Source organism: Scophthalmus maximus, chromosome 10, assembly GCF_022379125.1.
Source record: "Scophthalmus maximus strain ysfricsl-2021 chromosome 10, ASM2237912v1, whole genome shotgun sequence".
Taxonomy (NCBI): Eukaryota; Metazoa; Chordata; class Actinopteri; order Pleuronectiformes; family Scophthalmidae; genus Scophthalmus; species Scophthalmus maximus.
The window spans coordinates 23,788,399-23,805,670 of NC_061524.1; the positions used below are offsets into that span (position 1 = coordinate 23,788,399).

Genomic DNA, 17,272 nt, shown 5'->3' on the forward strand with positions numbered 1-17,272 from the left:
ACACACACACACACTAAAGAGATGAAAAGCTGCCATGCTTTGGTGCCCAGTATATGTCAAAGACCTCATTTGTAACTGCTGTCCTTGAATGTTTTTGTGTTCTGACTCAAACTATATTACCCACCTTGTTGCACAAAGGCACCGTAGACGATCCAGATGGCGCTCTGAAGTGAAGTGGAGACAGAAGGTGGCGGATGTCCTCCTGCACTGTTCTGGCATCGCACTGCCTGGATGCGCCTGAGCAGGAAGATCATGATGCCCACTACAGGGATGGCTGCGGCAATGCAAGCCCACACTGCCAGATCAAATGGCGCCAACAAAGAGAAAATGTTGATCTTTTCCTCTGACTTGTGCATCAGGATTCCAACTGAATAGTCGAGGTAGCGCTTGCTGAAATCCACCACGCTCTCACGCTCCGGGGTGATGGTGATGGCCGATATTGCCAAGTCAGCACGCTGTGGAAGGAGAGGCACATGTTTGCATTTTAGTAATTTAATAACGTACCTGGACATTCCTTATGTGCTGTTAGAAAAAGACACTGAAAGATAAGTGCACCATTTAAGAGGTGGGGATCATTTGTCGATCTGTGTCATCATTATGCTAACTTTCCACTTTTCAAATGGAACGTTTTCCCCTCTTTTTCTATAGAAACAGTGTTGTGACATATCTCTAAAGGTAATGGCCCAATCGGAAAGATTGATGCACATTTTAATCCATTTTTTCACATTTAACCTATTCGTGTTTTGTTACCATTAACACACACATATACATATGTATATACACCGTCATGCTCTCAAATATAAACAAAACATTCTCTCTTTATTATTAGACCACACTTGCCTTGCCCTATATAACGGTTCCACTACCATCGAGAGCACATTCTTGATGCAGGTTTGACAAACGTGAAATGTTTTCACATCAGCGGCTATTTCAACTTGTTGTACAGAAAACTCCCGTTCGCAAAAAATCTAAGAGCAATGCAAAGAATTTGCTCTTGTCGGAGCATGGACACGATATCAAAATGCTGGAAATAAGGTCGGAGAATATTGTGTAGATATGTGATAGATTGTGAGAATGTAAGCATCTTTACGAGTTCTCCAAATCCTCTCCCGAGGTGAGGCTACTGAATTAATTGTGTTTCAATCGATCGGGTTGACGAGGAAAGAATACCTTTTTTTTGACAGCTAGATCAGGTTCAGGAAAAGGGAGGAGTTAAGACAAGGCGGAGAAACTCAGGGTTTGTGGAAGAAAACCTCAGGTTACCATGGTAACTGACCTAAAGTTTAAGTTCACTCGCATTGTGGAACAGAAAACCCAGAGTTTCCCTGGAATACGACCCAGGTATGTAGCAGGTTAAATACAAGGAATTTGACTTGGTGTTATATAGGTGCGGGAAAGATAAAAAAAAACCCATATAAAATAAAATAAAAATTAGAGGAAAGAGTGCATGTACTTTAAGAGCAATAAGCCTTTAGTTAGCAATAATTTCTGCCTCGCGGTTGTTCGCTTCTGCCAAACAGTAAAGTTGCCAAAAATATGTTCAAAATGTCTCCATCTGTTCCTGAGTTATGGTATTTAAATAAAGGTCTGCTTTTGCAGAACATTACTTTGTCACAGGGAAATTGACCTTTGCCCATTTGAAATATGAATTGTAATCACTTCATCACTTCATCCAATTAGAAATTTGTCTGAAAATGTGTAATAATCAGCACATCAATTCTTGCCCAAGTGAACATTACTGGCAAAAGAGAAGAAATCCCCTAAAGGTCTCGAGGCAAACATGTGTATTGTGAGGTCACAGTGACCTTGACCCTTTGACACAACATAATGGAAATCATGAAAACCTCATCCTACATCAAAAGGAGTGTAAATCCAACTATCAATAAGATAAGATCAAATATGACTTTACTAATCCCACATGAGGGAAGTTCACTTGACTCATCATAGCCTTTGTCAAATTCTGAAATGGTCAGATTCCCTGCAAAAAGCAGAAATCAGGCCCACTTCCACTTTACTGACCACCATAATTGGGTCCAAATTTAGGAAAATAAATATTTAGACTAAAATCTGGCCACCGACTGAGCTAAAAAGAGACCACACTAACCTTGCCAATGAGTTCTCCAATCATGCCATTCCAGGATCCGTTAGGGAGTGCTGAGCCATACTTCCCATCTCCGACTCGGTAGATGTCATACTTGAAACCCAGGATCTTAGCGAGGGCGTCCAGAACATCGATGGAGAACCCCTTGTATCTCTTGGGTTGGCTCAGAATGTTTTCTGCCACCATCACAAAAGGTTCTTCCTATTTGAATGGACATTGTACAATTGGTTAAAGGACTAGTGTGGATATCCACTAGAAAACATAAAAAAACTTATGCTTTCATAAGTGTATGATCAGTTGAAAGAAAGAACAGCTGTGTTTTCGTTAGATAAATAGGGAGCAGGTCTTCATCCATGGAGCCATTTTTCACCGCCATTTTTATACCTATAGATTTATACATATAGCCCAGATTGGACAAACCAAACACTGGTGTAGAGAGGCCACTCGAGGTTCTTCTACACAATTGGAAGGAAAAGGGTGAGGGAAGGGTATTCAGTTAGTTTCTACTAAATCCTACACACTGAACATTTAAAGGATTTTCGGGGAAATACATTAACAACATTTGACAGTGCTGAGAAATGTGAAGGTGCATGGCTTTTGTCTCTATAGGGCCAAGAGCTATCGTCAGACTTAGGAAAAAAGGAGAGTGGTATGTGTGTATTTAATCACAGACATGTCATTTATCAAGATGCAGCATAATCTCCTCTGGGCCGGACCGACGACTGAGGTGAGGACACATTCAGTCATCTTAAGAACTTTAGGTTGACACCTTTATGAAGTGCTTCAAAGGTGATCTAAGTCAAACTTCATCTCAATAAAATAGTTCCCTCAGCAAATGTTGACCTGTAACACAAGCTGCCATGGCAACTGCTATGGTTCATCTACGTGAAAAATGCCATTTTAAATTTATTGTACCTAACCGTGGTTTTTCTTTATGGGCTGAAAGTGTCCGACCAGAATTAAATGGGTGGTGGAAGGGGGAGGGGACAGAGACGAGGGGGGTAAGTGTTACAGTGGGAGGGGGGGGGGCAAATTACTTGATTAAGTAAAACTGCCAGGGCAGACCTGAGCAGAACTCATGTGTAAAAATACGGTGCAGGTAAATCTTGTGTGAAGAAGAGGAAAAACAGAAAGTGGGAGGCGAGGAGTGAGATGGAGAGGGGGAGGGAATTGGGAATTGGTGAAAGTTAGTTCAAGAAGAGCTGCTGCAATGTGGAATTGATTTTTCTCAGCTTCCCCAATGCTCCAGATTCACAGAACAAGATGGAGAAGAGGACCTAATATTACCTTTTCCAAGAAAGAAAATGTCAGTGAATATGACCAAACAGTGTAGAGTCGATGATAAGAGCTCCAGTTCCCCAGGATTGTTCTTGTTGGCTCCACATCCATCTGTGATAACACCTCACTGAACCTAGTACATCCTACTAGGATTTTATCTTCTGGGGCTTTTGTATATAACTGTCAATTCTCAGAAAGTGAACAGCCTTCCTTTAGCCCACTCTGCTTTTATTTTTATTATGCTCTTACAGTTAATCCAAAATACCATTGATGTGAATTAATTTGTGTGTAAAACATTATTCTATGTTATATAGGATTCACATCATCATGTGTGTTTTTTTAATAATAATAGGAGCAGAGAACAACCTCATGATGTGTTTGCCTACATGCTGCTGCGGAGTAAGTTTTCTCACTGAACTATCATCCAACGCAGGTCAACTTCTAATAGATCTGGTGTACTCCCACAACTTACCAGTAATGTTACAATCTTGAGCGTCACTCCCTGCATACCACTCTCTATCCGATTCTCCTTCAGGCTACCATTCAGACCACGAGTGGAGTCCCACGACGCCAGCTAATAGGGAGAAAGGAAAATCAGACCGATGAGGAAAAGGGGGGAAAAGTGTGTAGGTGTTTCAGAGACAAAGGTGCCAAACACTAATATCTGATATCACCAACATAAAGAAGGAATAAATACTAGAACATCAAGTGAAGTATTTCATTTTGTGACTCAATCCATCGTGATAAACAGCACCGAATGCCCAAAGCTCAACAGCTGAGCTGGTTTCCAAGACAACAGCCATCCGCCATTAGTATGGATCTGGGATCTTCCATCCAACCTCCACTGATTATTGCAATGTACTGACTCACTCTGAGAGCAATTTTCTTTGTGCCTTACCTGAAGTCACACAGATGGAGGTGGTGATCAAGATGATAATGATGGCGGAGCAATAGTACAATATTAAATAAGAAGATCTTAAAGTACTGTAGATGTGAATGCAGATTAAAATCCCCTGATCACACGTAGAGCTGCAGACACACGTATAGGTAAAGTTTGTTTCTTGTATCTAAACTATTCCTCATCCTTATAACTCTCCTTCCACACTGTCACCGTTTGAGCTATGTCTCAGGTTGCAAAGCTGATGTTTGTTAAATTCTTAATCAGTGCTGCTAGCTGCACAAGGATTCTCAAGGATCTGACACGTCCTTGTGAGTGGTCTTCGAGATTTGAGCTGACAGGACAAGAACGGTGGCCCAAGGCCAAACAACTGGCCTTCTTACATATCCTCATACCTTTTCCCTCAGAAACACACTGCACTCCACAGCAAAGGAAAAAAAAAGAAAAAAAAGCAGTCAGCTTTTAGATGGATGCATTTTTTCCTTTACTTTTGTTAAATTGCATTATTTGAGATATCCACATAATTTGATGCATATCTTGTATGTGCTAGCTTTTCATTTTGGAACGTCATTGTTTCTTGTAGGTTCAGTTCACTTAATATAACAACGTAGATTTTTTAAAACAGACATTTATCAAATGCTTTTGAAAGCTCTGAGAAACTATATGTTGAGCTCTCACGCTGCACGTTGCTGCTGCCACACTGTCCCAGCATGACTTCAAACTGGCGCAGGAGAAGCTGCATGTTTTCACATCCTGCGGAATCTCAATTGGCAGCATATGTGACTTGCTTTCATCAATGAGGGGAGGTTTATACAAAATGCTGAAAGACCGTTGGCCCCACGAGAAGATGGTTTTGGACATGCTTCTCAATATTCAGTAGGAAAAAAAAGGCACCAGATCAAAACTGTGAACAGGAGTAGAGATTATTTTAAGCTTCAAGATTTCATCACAAGTCCTGCACCTAACTTTGAACTGTAGCTCCATAAAATATTGAGGAGCCTCTGCCCTTTTACTTGATTGGGCATATGCAGCGGAGTTTGGGCCCATCAGACCAAAAAAAATGAATGGATTCTCCTAATTTTTTTTCCAAATTGTGTTCTACTTGGCTACAGTCAACACTGATGAGAGACACAAAATGAACAAAAGAGCAAAGTGAGCAAGAGAAAATTTTAAATTACAAACAATTATCAACGCAGGAGAAAACATGAATTACTATAGACACGCGGGGCAACAACGAAGGCTTTCAGCTGTGACTAAAATAGAAGCTCATGTGGTAATGAAAGAGGGTCGCAGAAGCTTCAGACGAATATTTCATTATCAGTGAAATCTTTTGCTCTTCACAAACACACTGGCGAACGTGTGATCCTCCAAACACTGAAGTCATGTATACTGAGTCATTTTTATAACCTGCCAGCCTGCGTGGGGGGTGTAGAAACATTTTCTCCTCATGCGGGACGTTACTCAGGAAATGTGCCTCCCAAGGGTGTTTATCTGAGCACTGTGTGCACGTCAGCGACATGGACATCACTTCTTCATGGAGCTGCTGATTGTAAACGTAATATAGAGGTACACCGTATGTATCCACTTGCCTTTGTGTGCCGACAAGCGAGGCTGTTTCTGCGCTGCACATGTAATTTGAGATTGTTGATGTGACAGTAAACCTTGTGTGGTAATGATAACTATTCTGTATAGCGCTACGGCACAACCCCATTCTAATAGCTCGTCCACTTCATCCGTGCATCCGGATGTGTGCCGCGGTGTCCGGGCTGTTGTGTGTTTGCGTGTTCTCGAGTGTTTGCGGGGTACAACGCCAGCATGCGTTGCCTGCTTCACAGCTATTTTTCTCCATGAGCAGCTCAGTCCTCGGCGAAAAAACAATGAGCAATCTCTGCTCTGTAAACTGAAGACCACTAAAGAGGAACACTTCTACTTCACAGAGCTTTGCGCATCGACACGCCACCGGGAAGGTCCCAAACAAGAGCCACGCCACCTGCAACACTTGGCCGGACACACGCTGGTCTGTGATTTCCATCTTTTGAAAGTGTCATTTGGGAATTAATGACTGCTTTACTGTCAACTGTAAAAAAATTACCACTAACAAAACCGGGAGAAAATGCAACGAGAGATGTTTATGGACATGACGGGGAAACCAGATACATGTAATAACTGAGAAAGGACGCAATGTATGAAAATGAAATGTATTTTGTTTCTTGACGCCAAATCTCGTCAAGAATTATGCCTTTGAAGTGTCAGCTCAGGATTTAAGGTTCAGAAAGCCTTCCTATGAGTATGCACCGCTATCAGTCACCAAGAGTGCACCTACTGTACTCTACTGTATGTGAGACCAAACCATTCACTTGTTTCTTTCCATATCTCCAGGTTTGTGCCGATGGAATTTTGCGATATCCAGTTTAAATAGTCACACTTCAGCTGGTGGTTATGATACTTACAGTAATGTCCTAAAATAATCATCTACAATGGGGCTGAGTGAATGTCAGTTTCAGTTTGAGAATGAAAAAGGGACACAAGTCAAACGGCCCTGGATTCATAGCACCACAACTACTTTGATTATAGCATCCGCTGAATAAATGCTTGTCTTTCATGGAACCATTCGAACTGCATCTTTACAGATCCGGAACTATAGTTTGAGCTGGTTGCAGCTATTCTGCTTTTCTTCTTCTCTTCTCTTCAGTCTGTCAGGTGCTTACATATTGACAATCCCATCATGCTACCAAGCTCCTTATTGACTCACACTGCTTTGTCTGCCACACCAACACGATGCGTGTGTCTTTGTGTCTTTGTGTGTGTGTGTGTGTGTGCGCATGTGTGGGCGCGCCAGATATATTCTGTATATTGCTGCTCATGTTTTGATTCCCGTGTCTCTGCAATGTGTCAGGAAATGCATTTTTATTCTATTCTATTCAATTTTTGTTTTTTTAATTATTTTTAAGTCTATCGTTTTTTCTGCATTTCTGCTTCATTAGACAGCGACAGCAGAGAGAGACAGGAAAAGTTGGGGAGAGAGGGGCAACGACATGTAGCAGAAGCTCCAGACTCGATTTGAAGCCTGGCAGCTGGAGTAAGGACTCTGCAAACACCCGAGTGTCCACTGTTATGTTACTGAATGTACTGTATCCATCTCTGTAATGAGTATGCTGTATATGTGCACACCCACGCAAATATATTGTCTGTATAACTGCATGAAGTACATATGTTCCGGGCTGGAACGGTGCCAGTGGTTTCATCTCACATCACTAGAAACATGATGAAAATCAAGCTGGCTTTTTCAATTAGTCGAGAAAAGAGACATCTGAGATGAGCTGGGCAGACCCGGCCCAGACGTCGACCCTCTATGAAGCTACGCGTGGCAGCGCTCTCTTTACACCATGCGAGACAGTGTGAAAGAATCAAAACCCAAACAATTGAGTTGGAAAGGAAAATAAATGTGAGTTCATTCCTCTACTGAACCGAAATCACTCAGAAAAATAAATGTTTTTCCTTTGTTACCTTGAAAAATAGGTGTGTCAGTGTTCGGATCAGTGCAGTGTACGAGCGGACTTATCCTCCGTCCTCGTTTTTTTTTCTCGTTCGGAGTGAATTGTTGTGTTGGATCAAAAAGACTGCATGCAAGAAACTAAGAAAGACTGGGAGTTGTTTCGCCGAATACAGATTAGTCTTCAAATCTAGTAGTCTTCAAGTCTAAAAATGGACATATGAAAGTAGAAAGGATTCAAACTTGCCAGTTCTCATATAGAAAATAATTGTTTCTGTTTTCAACTCATTGCATCCACTTGTGAACTAATGAAGATCTTTTTTTCTACTTGATCTTGTGAAGTGAGAAAAACAAGTGCAGGGAATGTAGGTGATGCTGTGCATGTAAATGAAGTCAGCGGCGATAAGATCGGGAACATTTTTTTTTCGTATTGTTTGAATGAAAATGAAGGATGTCGAGAAATATCTCCCACATTTCATCCAATTATTTGGGACTCCTGTTTCGACTTCCACACCTTTGCCGGTGTGGAAGTCGAAACAGCTATGAGTGGGCCCTGCTAGTTTAACACTTAAGTCACTATATTTACAGCTCAATCTATTAGATTCACCATGGGACAAAATCCTTGTATTTCTCGAATTTTGGTATACATGGTGTTATGTGACTGATACTTGCTGCTTTAACTAAATTTCCAAGCGAGTCAAATTAAAGTATCTCTCTATCTGTCTGTCTGTCCGTCTTTCTGTCTATCTGTCTGTCTGTCTGTCTGTCTGTCTGTCTGTCTGTCTACAATCACTTTACTAGCCGTATATTATGTTCTACACTGTTAAAATGGATATCGTTGAAGGATCTTTGGTTAATTGAGTAATGACTTTATTTAATTGGTGTTTATTGTCAAATTAGGGATTTCAGTATTGACAGGTGTCTGGCACTACTAACGGTAGCTTGTTGAAATAAAAATAAATGTTTTACCATCACTAGAGATGGGTAATTATCTAATGAGAGGACAGCTCCAACAAAAAATAATTAAATGTATGGTATTTGATTAGTCTCTATACCCGTGAATAAAAAACGCACATGTGCACATGATGCGAGTGCACCGGACAGTAACCGCAAGCAGATAACCAGGATACAGTCCCGCGAACTTACACTTACAAGTGGCCAATGCGCTGACTATGCATTAACGTGTGGGAATTACTCCCTGGCGAGAATGGATTTCCACTTACAGATACTTTTCGGTTTTCTCGTGTCACGTGCACATGTGTGCACACAGTATGTGTGAACCTGCATGGTTCATAGTGTGTGTAGATTTTGAGATTAAAACAACATAAATACACAACTGTTAATTGCTGGCTCATTTCTGGCTGCCAGGAGCCAGAGAGTGAGTTTCTAAAAGCTAGATATCTCACAGCCTGGCACATGAATCACTGGATCAACGGCCCTATCAACCCCCTGCAGATCTATTGTTGGCAAGGGAGGAATGTCCTTTAGAGACTATTTAATGTGATCACTGTGTGACACGCCAGTGAGGTTTAGGGTTTCAGGGTTAAGATGAATACAACAGCTATCAACAACTGCAGATTTTGTAGAAACAACACACACTGTTACACACGGAGCTCAGGAGACCAAGCCTCTGATGATTACAACTATCAGGGGTTAAAAGGGTTAGGATGGCTAATAAGTGACAATGGCTCATTTGGCTCTGTTCCTGCAGCAGACAACCATGTGTGAGCTGGCTCTGGGCTATACTTGGTTTCCAGATTTGGCTTGGTTTTAGAGGGTATGGACTAGGGCTAATGTAGGATAAGACTTGGCTCCAGTTACAAGGACCAAAATCATTGTCCTGATTGGGCACAGTAGGTGCATGAGTCACCAGAAGTACAAAACAAATCCTTTTGATTTTGAATCTGAGGCTATTTTAACTTCCTCTATAGGGCTAATGGCAAAGTCAAATGTTAAGCAGTCGTCCATTTTATCACAAGGCTTTTTAGAACCCAGTAACACATTAAGACAAAGACTGGTTCACGCCAAAGACCGCACACCTAGTACAGTTATATGCAGTCCAAACACATGGCTCAACACAGGAGAGGCAGCTCCTCAGGGCAGGATTCAGACGTCTATCTACACTTAAAGGACGAGGGACACTCCTCCTTTGTAGACACAGATGTACATATTCTGGACAGGGAAAATAGATGGTTAGAAAGAGGATTGAAGGAAGCCATCTATGTCAAATTGGAGGAGGAGGCCCAAGGCACCATCTTTCTCCCACCATCCATGCTGCATGTCCTTTCATTTCTACAAGTTCAGGATTCTCTTTCTTTTTGCTGTAATATAGGACAGATGTGAATTTGAATGGCACAGTGATGCCAGCCCTGTTACTGTGGTCACGTTTAGAGATCACTACTAGACAATGCATTCCAGATGCTGGGCTAGCAGGAACAATTACATTGAAATGAATTGACTTTTGTCTATGAAGAGCTTTGCGTTGCAAAGCTGGAAGTCATTAGCAAGAAACTGACACATCAATAAGAACAAACTGGGAAACCAAAACAGCAACAGCAGCATCGATCACTCTGCAGCAATGCCGGATGGTGGAGAAAACTCACAGTGGCCATCCAGGAAATAGTATTTCAGTCTTCATTACAGTTTCTAACCAGAAAGACGCCCCATCTAAGAGCCATCAGGCTGGGGAGAAAATGGACTGAATGCAGATAAACGATGATGGAGAGGGAGGAAACCAGGGCTGAAAAATGAGGGGAACGGGTTGGGGATCAGAAGAAGTGAGCAGAGAGGAGAGGACAGGAAGGGTGGGTGATGGGATGAGAGCAAAAGGAAAAAGAGGGAAACAAAATGAGGATGGCTCTGAGGGGCTGGATGTGGGTCAGGGGGTGGAGCAGGACATGCAGTCACAGTTTGACTCCACTCGAAAAAAAACAACATGACATGACATGACAAACCATGTAATACTTTGTCATTTCTCCAAGGTACATACAAGTCTTACACAACACAGCACAAGGAACATGTATTGTATTATAGAGAAACATTGAGGAGATGTACATGAATTCTCCCAGTAAATGGTTCCGCCAAGTCGTGAGCAGACACACAGAGAGACACGCCAGGTAATGAACAACAGCACTGAACGCATTTGGCATCCCATTACCTGGCCTTGCTTTTCTCGCCTGTCCCCTTTTCCCGCTAATGATTCTGAGATACACGTGCCCAGATGTTGGTGGAGCTCCTGTCTGTTCTTTGCCTGTCTGCATGCTCATAGAGTTCAAAAGAAATGTTCCCGGAGGATCATATGAAATGTCACTAGCGTAAATGAATGGGAAATCTGTTGAGGAAATTTCCTCTATCCTTCCTGAGAAAGACTTAAGATGAGTCTTCTCAGGCACCAAGCAAGGTCATCTCATCTATGGCAAGCCGAAACAATCATTGATCAGTTGATGTCTCACTCGAGGTGTCATAGTCGACATTACTCAAAGCTAAATACACTACAGAGACCGGGGATGGGACTATCTTGGGACGCCGAACACTGTGAAACTGTTGATCTGTGTAGCGAACCGGAAGTCTCCTCAATATTGAGCTCTTATAATAAATACTTCTGCTTAAGACATCCAAGGTTTACCTGAATGAGCATCCATTCCATTAATTATTCCTTTTTAGCTGAGTCTGGCGACCAAGGCTTCTAAATTATTCCATTTCAAAATCCACTTCCGGAACCGGAGGCGTTTCAAAAAGTGGACGGCCACTGTTGAGCTCTACAGTGTCCCAGGTCCAAAATGGTGTGTACAATGCATGTTTCTGTGTGGATGTACTCTGGAGCTGTGTATAAATGTGTGACTGCTGGTGGACATGCTTGTGTACAGTACGTACAGACCGGTGGCAATTTCAAGGAAAATAACCCCGTAACATTTCTGAGGAGAAACGAGATGACAATGCCCCACCTGTAGCACACGGGGGGTCGCGCACCATTCGGTGAATTATGCGATTTAGCCCTCACAGTCACCAGGTCTCAACTCTGGTAAACACCCATGGGAGGTTGTGTACCCACCTCTTATCAACAAGAAACCAAATGAGGGAATATTGTTTGGAAAGAATGGTGTTCGTCCTTGTGCAGTTCCAGAGACCGGAAGAATCACTGCCAGGAGCTGAATGTAGTGCCCCAACACCTTACTTTGACTTATTGTTGTTATTATTATTATTATTATTATTAAGTCAAAGCGAGGACCTATTGGAATCGAAGGAATTACTCTTATTCTTATGCAAATAAATCGCTAATTTGAGGCACTAAACGTGCTCCGACCTGCCCCCGAAGATTTGCAAACGCATCAGAACCGCTGAGAAAAATTGGATATTTTAGGGGTCTCATTATTATTCTTATTTTTTTCTTTATGTTCCTGTGTTTGTGTCTCTGTGTGTAAACATATGGCACTGTGTGTAGTGTGTCTCTTCCCAGCTGATGCTAATGCTGAAGGCCACATTATGATGAATTGGCTTCATGATTCCAGTTAGGCTGAGTGGTGATTAAATCTTCATTACTGCTGCTGGTCAGTCCTGCTCTACATAGATTGCCGGGAAACGCCATTTCTCTTCATTCTGCAAGAAGTGCCTGACTGAATCAGGACATCCACTGCGACAAACAAATTACAGCCCAGAGACGAGCAAATAATCTCTGAGTGTCTCATTTCAGCTCGGCGACATTCACGGATCAGACGGCTTTCTCACCTAAGGAGATGACGGTCAGCTCCCACGGAGAGAGGAAAACATGAAAATGTCTGTCCTCATATCCAGACAGTGACAGTGAGAAGCAAAAAGCACACATCGGATTCATATTAATTATGCCAACTCAGATGTCAGATGACACCTTAGCAGCCAAGAGAGGTGGTGTGAAGAAATGGAAGATTAAAGCAGGGAGAACTGGGGGATTCAAGAGCTCCAGTAGAGGGCACCCTCATACCTGACACCCCCCTGACACACGATAAACCCTCTGACCACAGTTTTCAGGGATCAGAGTATGGCAAATGTTCAATTCTACTAGTAAGTTAACCACATTCACCTGACAACACCCGTCCACACAACCAAACAAACCCCCCCGAAAAAATCTGGCACTAAATTCTGATCCCAGACAACAGGTGCACTGCGCTTCTTTGTTCTTCCCTGTTAGCAAATTAGCCACGACTGGTGTTTACTGCATCTACCTGACAACATGTGCTGATTTTAACGATCAGAGAGGAACAAAAATCTGCAGGACATTAGTCCTCAGGACTGGAACGGCGCACTTAAACTGAAGAGGCCTGCAGGGAGGCCTTGAGCTAATGAGCAACTGTTTAATTCCACTGTCATCCCTCCCCTCACACAGTCAGTGATCACATCCAGACAATGTCTAAGAAGAGCTATTTTCATCAGCAGTTTCACAGAACCTGCTGTTCCCTCCACACCTACACGGTGGAGAGTTATGTGCGTCGCACCATGCCAACAAAAGGCTTCTCAGGTGGCCGTCTGGTCAGATGCTCTAATGGAGTATGGTCTGAATTTGGGAAACCCTGCCACAGAATACATTCGAAAAAATAAATAGCAGCTTGGTTGTTATTTCTTATATATATGCAAAGAGAAAAAAAGCATAAACCATTATTACTGAATGCAGACTTGGCTCATAATTCATGATTGCAATTATATTGTTTTCATTTCAAATACATTCATTTGTAATTTGTGTCAGGGCCAGGGTCTCTATAAAATAATGTGGACTCACCCGTTTCACATCTTTACCAAATGTCTCACTGTAGCTGGTTCCGAGAATCTCAAACTGGACATGAGAATTAGAGCCTTCAGCGCGGAAGTCCATCATCCCCGTCAGTCCACTGATGCGTCCCTGTGACGACAACAAGCAGCATGTTCACTTCCTGTTTTCACTTCCAATTTAGGAAACGTATGTTTTATCTTTACTCTCATTAGTATTGGTAAACCATATTATGCATGGGAAGACATTTGAATGAATAAAACTGAGCTGGGACATTTCACAGTTTCTAATAATCAAGGGACATTTTCTCCAACAATCATACCATATGTTTAATGCAGCTCATCCCTTGAAAGTATGATTTGAAGACTATACTATAGCACATGTAAAGAGCATAGCGTTAAATAAGAAGAAATTGTCTCAGGCAAATGGTGTGTTGTTGCTGAGGCAAAATCATATTTTATGAACATTTATGATGTGTTTTTTTATAATGTAACATGAATCAGATCAATTGAAGTCATTTCACAGTTTGTTTTGAACAGCACCAACAAAACATATGATGAGAGAACCACGGCTCTGTTGTTTTCTCCTGCACTGTTTGGTCACCGTGTGTCACAAGTGAATTTAAACCAGCGTGACTCCCTGCAACGAGCAAAAACCCATTATCAGATTGAAATGGATGAAATCAAACCGCTGTCTAGTATTCGCAGCTTTATTTCCATAAGAGAATGGAGAATGGGTACTGAAGCATAAGCAGATCAAAGCCCAGAATCTGCCACAAATCCTGCAGGGACCAAACCTGCAGATCTCAGATTTAATAATCAGCTTCCTTCAGGGTATTTGAAAAAAGAAAACTGAATTTGAATCTGACCAGTCTCCAGCAGGGATCATGGTTCAAAGGACTTTTCCTAAGTAGTGCTTTGAATTTATAAATGCTGATAATTCATGCTTACGCTTTTCATAATTTAGTGGATGTGCATTTCTGAGCTAAAATAATATAACCATAAACAACAAACTATTTCAGGAGCTTACATTATTTTCTTTCATTTTTTTTCCCTTTCAAAAAGTAAATCCAAGGCAGCTTTGTTAAGGAAAAAAACAACAACAAAAAGAACTTCAAACTCAAGCACCTTTTGTATGGTGTCCAGCATGGACCATCCTCCATTCCATGGCTTGGTAGACTTCCTAATGCAGTTAAGGCTGGCCATACTGTGCCACTTCCTGTCCTCAAGTTTCCTGTAGAAGGCATTGGCCAGCATCAAAACACTGTCGTACAGGTAGAGGTTGGACACCTGTTGGGGGGAAAAGGCAGGCAATTTAAATTTTGGTAAGTGCAACACGTGACACTATACTCAACTGAACTGTTGTTCAGTATGACAAAGAAAACACATGTTAGTTTGGTGTCTCACACAGCTCCATGGGGAAGCTGTGTGAATGAAGTGGGTTCTCTCTGTGAGGCTGGATGGTGAAAATAAATCTCAGTGGAGAACAAAAGTTTGCATCCTCGCTTGGAGAGAGAATCAAAATCATGGGCAGGACTTTTGTCTGATACTGTCATGGCAGCCTTTTGTTGGCCAGATGACAAACCAGTGTTGACACAACAGCAAACCCGCCCTGACTGTCCATGTGTTCACACAGGTCGAGTGAACTGATATGCATGACCCAACACAAAATGAAGGAAACTGTTTCTGGTTCAATCATTGTCTTTGAAGAAGACATGAATTAGAGCTGCCATCACCTCCGACTGAAGAGCACCCTGTCATCATGCACTGCCTCTTGTCATGGGGTGACAGAGGATTTGTTTGATCCTCTGGGTCAAGTCCAATGAAAATCATCCTACAGTAGAAGATCCGTGGAAGCAATATCAGCTGCCACTCCAGGCATTCAGTCCATGACACGTGGACTTCAGTCCGAGCCTCTCAGTGGCACAAGTTGACTTGTGTGATGATGTCTTACCTGTTGAGGTGGTTTTCTGAGGCTACACTACAGTTGACGGCTTGGGACAGGGACAGGTGTTGGAAAGCACCTGCTGGCCTCCACAGTGCTCTATTCCAAAGAATGAACCATTTTGACGGATCCTTTAGCTGCCATTACCCAATATTTAACCGCCTTTTGTGTGAATTATTGAGAGCTGTGAGTGCACACGCCACATGGTTTTGCCATCTGTCCAGAGGAGGGATAAAAAGGAACGTGGACAGTTCAATAGGGCTACAGGGAACACAGCCACTGCACTGCAGATGGATTGAGCAAAAAGAAAAAGTCGACTCTCCGCCTCAACTCTCGATCGAAAGTAATAAGTGGCAGGGTGAGCGGAGGGGACCAGGAAGACCCAGAGAAGGGAAAGGCATTGTGCTCGAGAGAAAGCAAAGCCGTCATGGTGCTGAAAGGCATATCTCCTTTATTGACCCTCACTGTAATGACTTTACCCTTAGTTAGGCTCCTAGTTGACAAGGTCATGTTTTAGAGCATACTGTACTTTCCACTTTGTGAACCTTTTTTAACTTGTGGTATTCATTCATTCATCGTCTACCGCTTTATCCATTTAAGGGTCGCAGGGGTCACTGGAGCCAACACCCTGGACAGGTCGCCAGCCTATCGCAGGGCCACATACAGATACGGACAATCATTCACTCTCACATTCACACCTACGGTCAATTTAGAATGGGGTCAATGAACCTAACCCCATTCTGCATGTCTTTGGAGTGTGGGAGGAAGCCGGAGAACCCGGAGAGAACCCACGCATACACGGGGAGAACATGCAAACTCCACACAGAAAGGCCCTGGTTGAACCGGGATTCGAACCCAGAACCTTCTTGCTGTGAGGCGAAGGTGCTAACCACTACACCACCGTGCAGCCCAACTTGTGGTATTTCTGTACAAAAAAAACAAAAACAAAGAGTCTATTATTGTGCGTGCGTGTGTGTGTGTGTGTGTGTATATTCACAGTTATATCTGCATCAAAAATAGGCTTTTAAATACTACAAAACAATATTTCACTCTGTTCTGCCATTATTCCCCAGTTATGTGAGCTGCAGTCATGTATATTCATGGACATTCATGTTTTTCTTAATCACCTTATCCAGGGAGTTTAAGCTATACTCAGTTGCATACATAATCAGTTAATATTTACATTCACGTGTCACTTGGCTGATGCTCGTCTGTGGTCCCATTACTGTGCCTGCTCGCATGTTAAATGTTGCATAGTGCTGCTGTTGAATCAACCCTTTCGGTACACAAAATGGAAAAACAAGACCACGCCATGATTATTTTGCAGCATTGTCACTGCTTCATAACAAGTATCCCTCCTGTTAGCTGCTGAAGAAATGTGCTCGTTGTTCCCGAAGCTCAAAGTCGCAGCAAATGGAAAAGAAAACAAGAACCAAAAAAAACCCCACACAACTTTGCTCAATACAGCCTCAGACATCACACTGCTTCCACCGCCATCCCCCTTAAACCGCTGACTCTCCACTGAGAGTAGCTTATTTTGGTGAAGATATGAAAAAAACATACCATATCATTTGTTTGTATAGAGAAGAATGTGGAATTATGAGGGTTTTTTGGGGGATGCTTTGATACATTTTACTTTTTCATATGTCCTTCCTGTAATAATTATTAATTGAGTTGTTGTTGTTTTTTTGTGAACCATTTAATTTACAGATCTAAGGATGAAAGACAAAGTTTTGGAAGGGTAATGTCAAATGCTAAAGAAGTTATCTTCATATCGGACACATATTTTGCTTCTACAAGGAGTATTTTTGGTGTCTTATG

The 17,272-nt window shown here is 42.2% G+C and overlaps 1 protein-coding gene across 3 annotated transcripts in view; it reads right to left on the reverse strand.

The window, feature by feature from the left end:
- Positions 1–17,272, reverse strand: part of grid1a (glutamate receptor, ionotropic, delta 1a) — a 200,870-nt gene that overhangs the window by 16,082 nt on the left and 167,516 nt on the right. For all 3 annotated transcript variants that reach the window (XM_047335325.1, XM_047335326.1, XM_035606862.2), the window contains exons 7-11: positions 14,635–14,796; positions 13,520–13,639; positions 3,852–3,953; positions 2,105–2,302; positions 125–455 (exon numbers count right to left, since the gene is read on the reverse strand). In XM_047335325.1, coding sequence (XP_047191281.1) covers positions 125–455; positions 2,105–2,302; positions 3,852–3,953; positions 13,520–13,639; positions 14,635–14,796 — 913 coding nt within the window. The remainder of the gene's footprint in view (positions 1–124; positions 456–2,104; positions 2,303–3,851; positions 3,954–13,519; positions 13,640–14,634; positions 14,797–17,272) is intronic.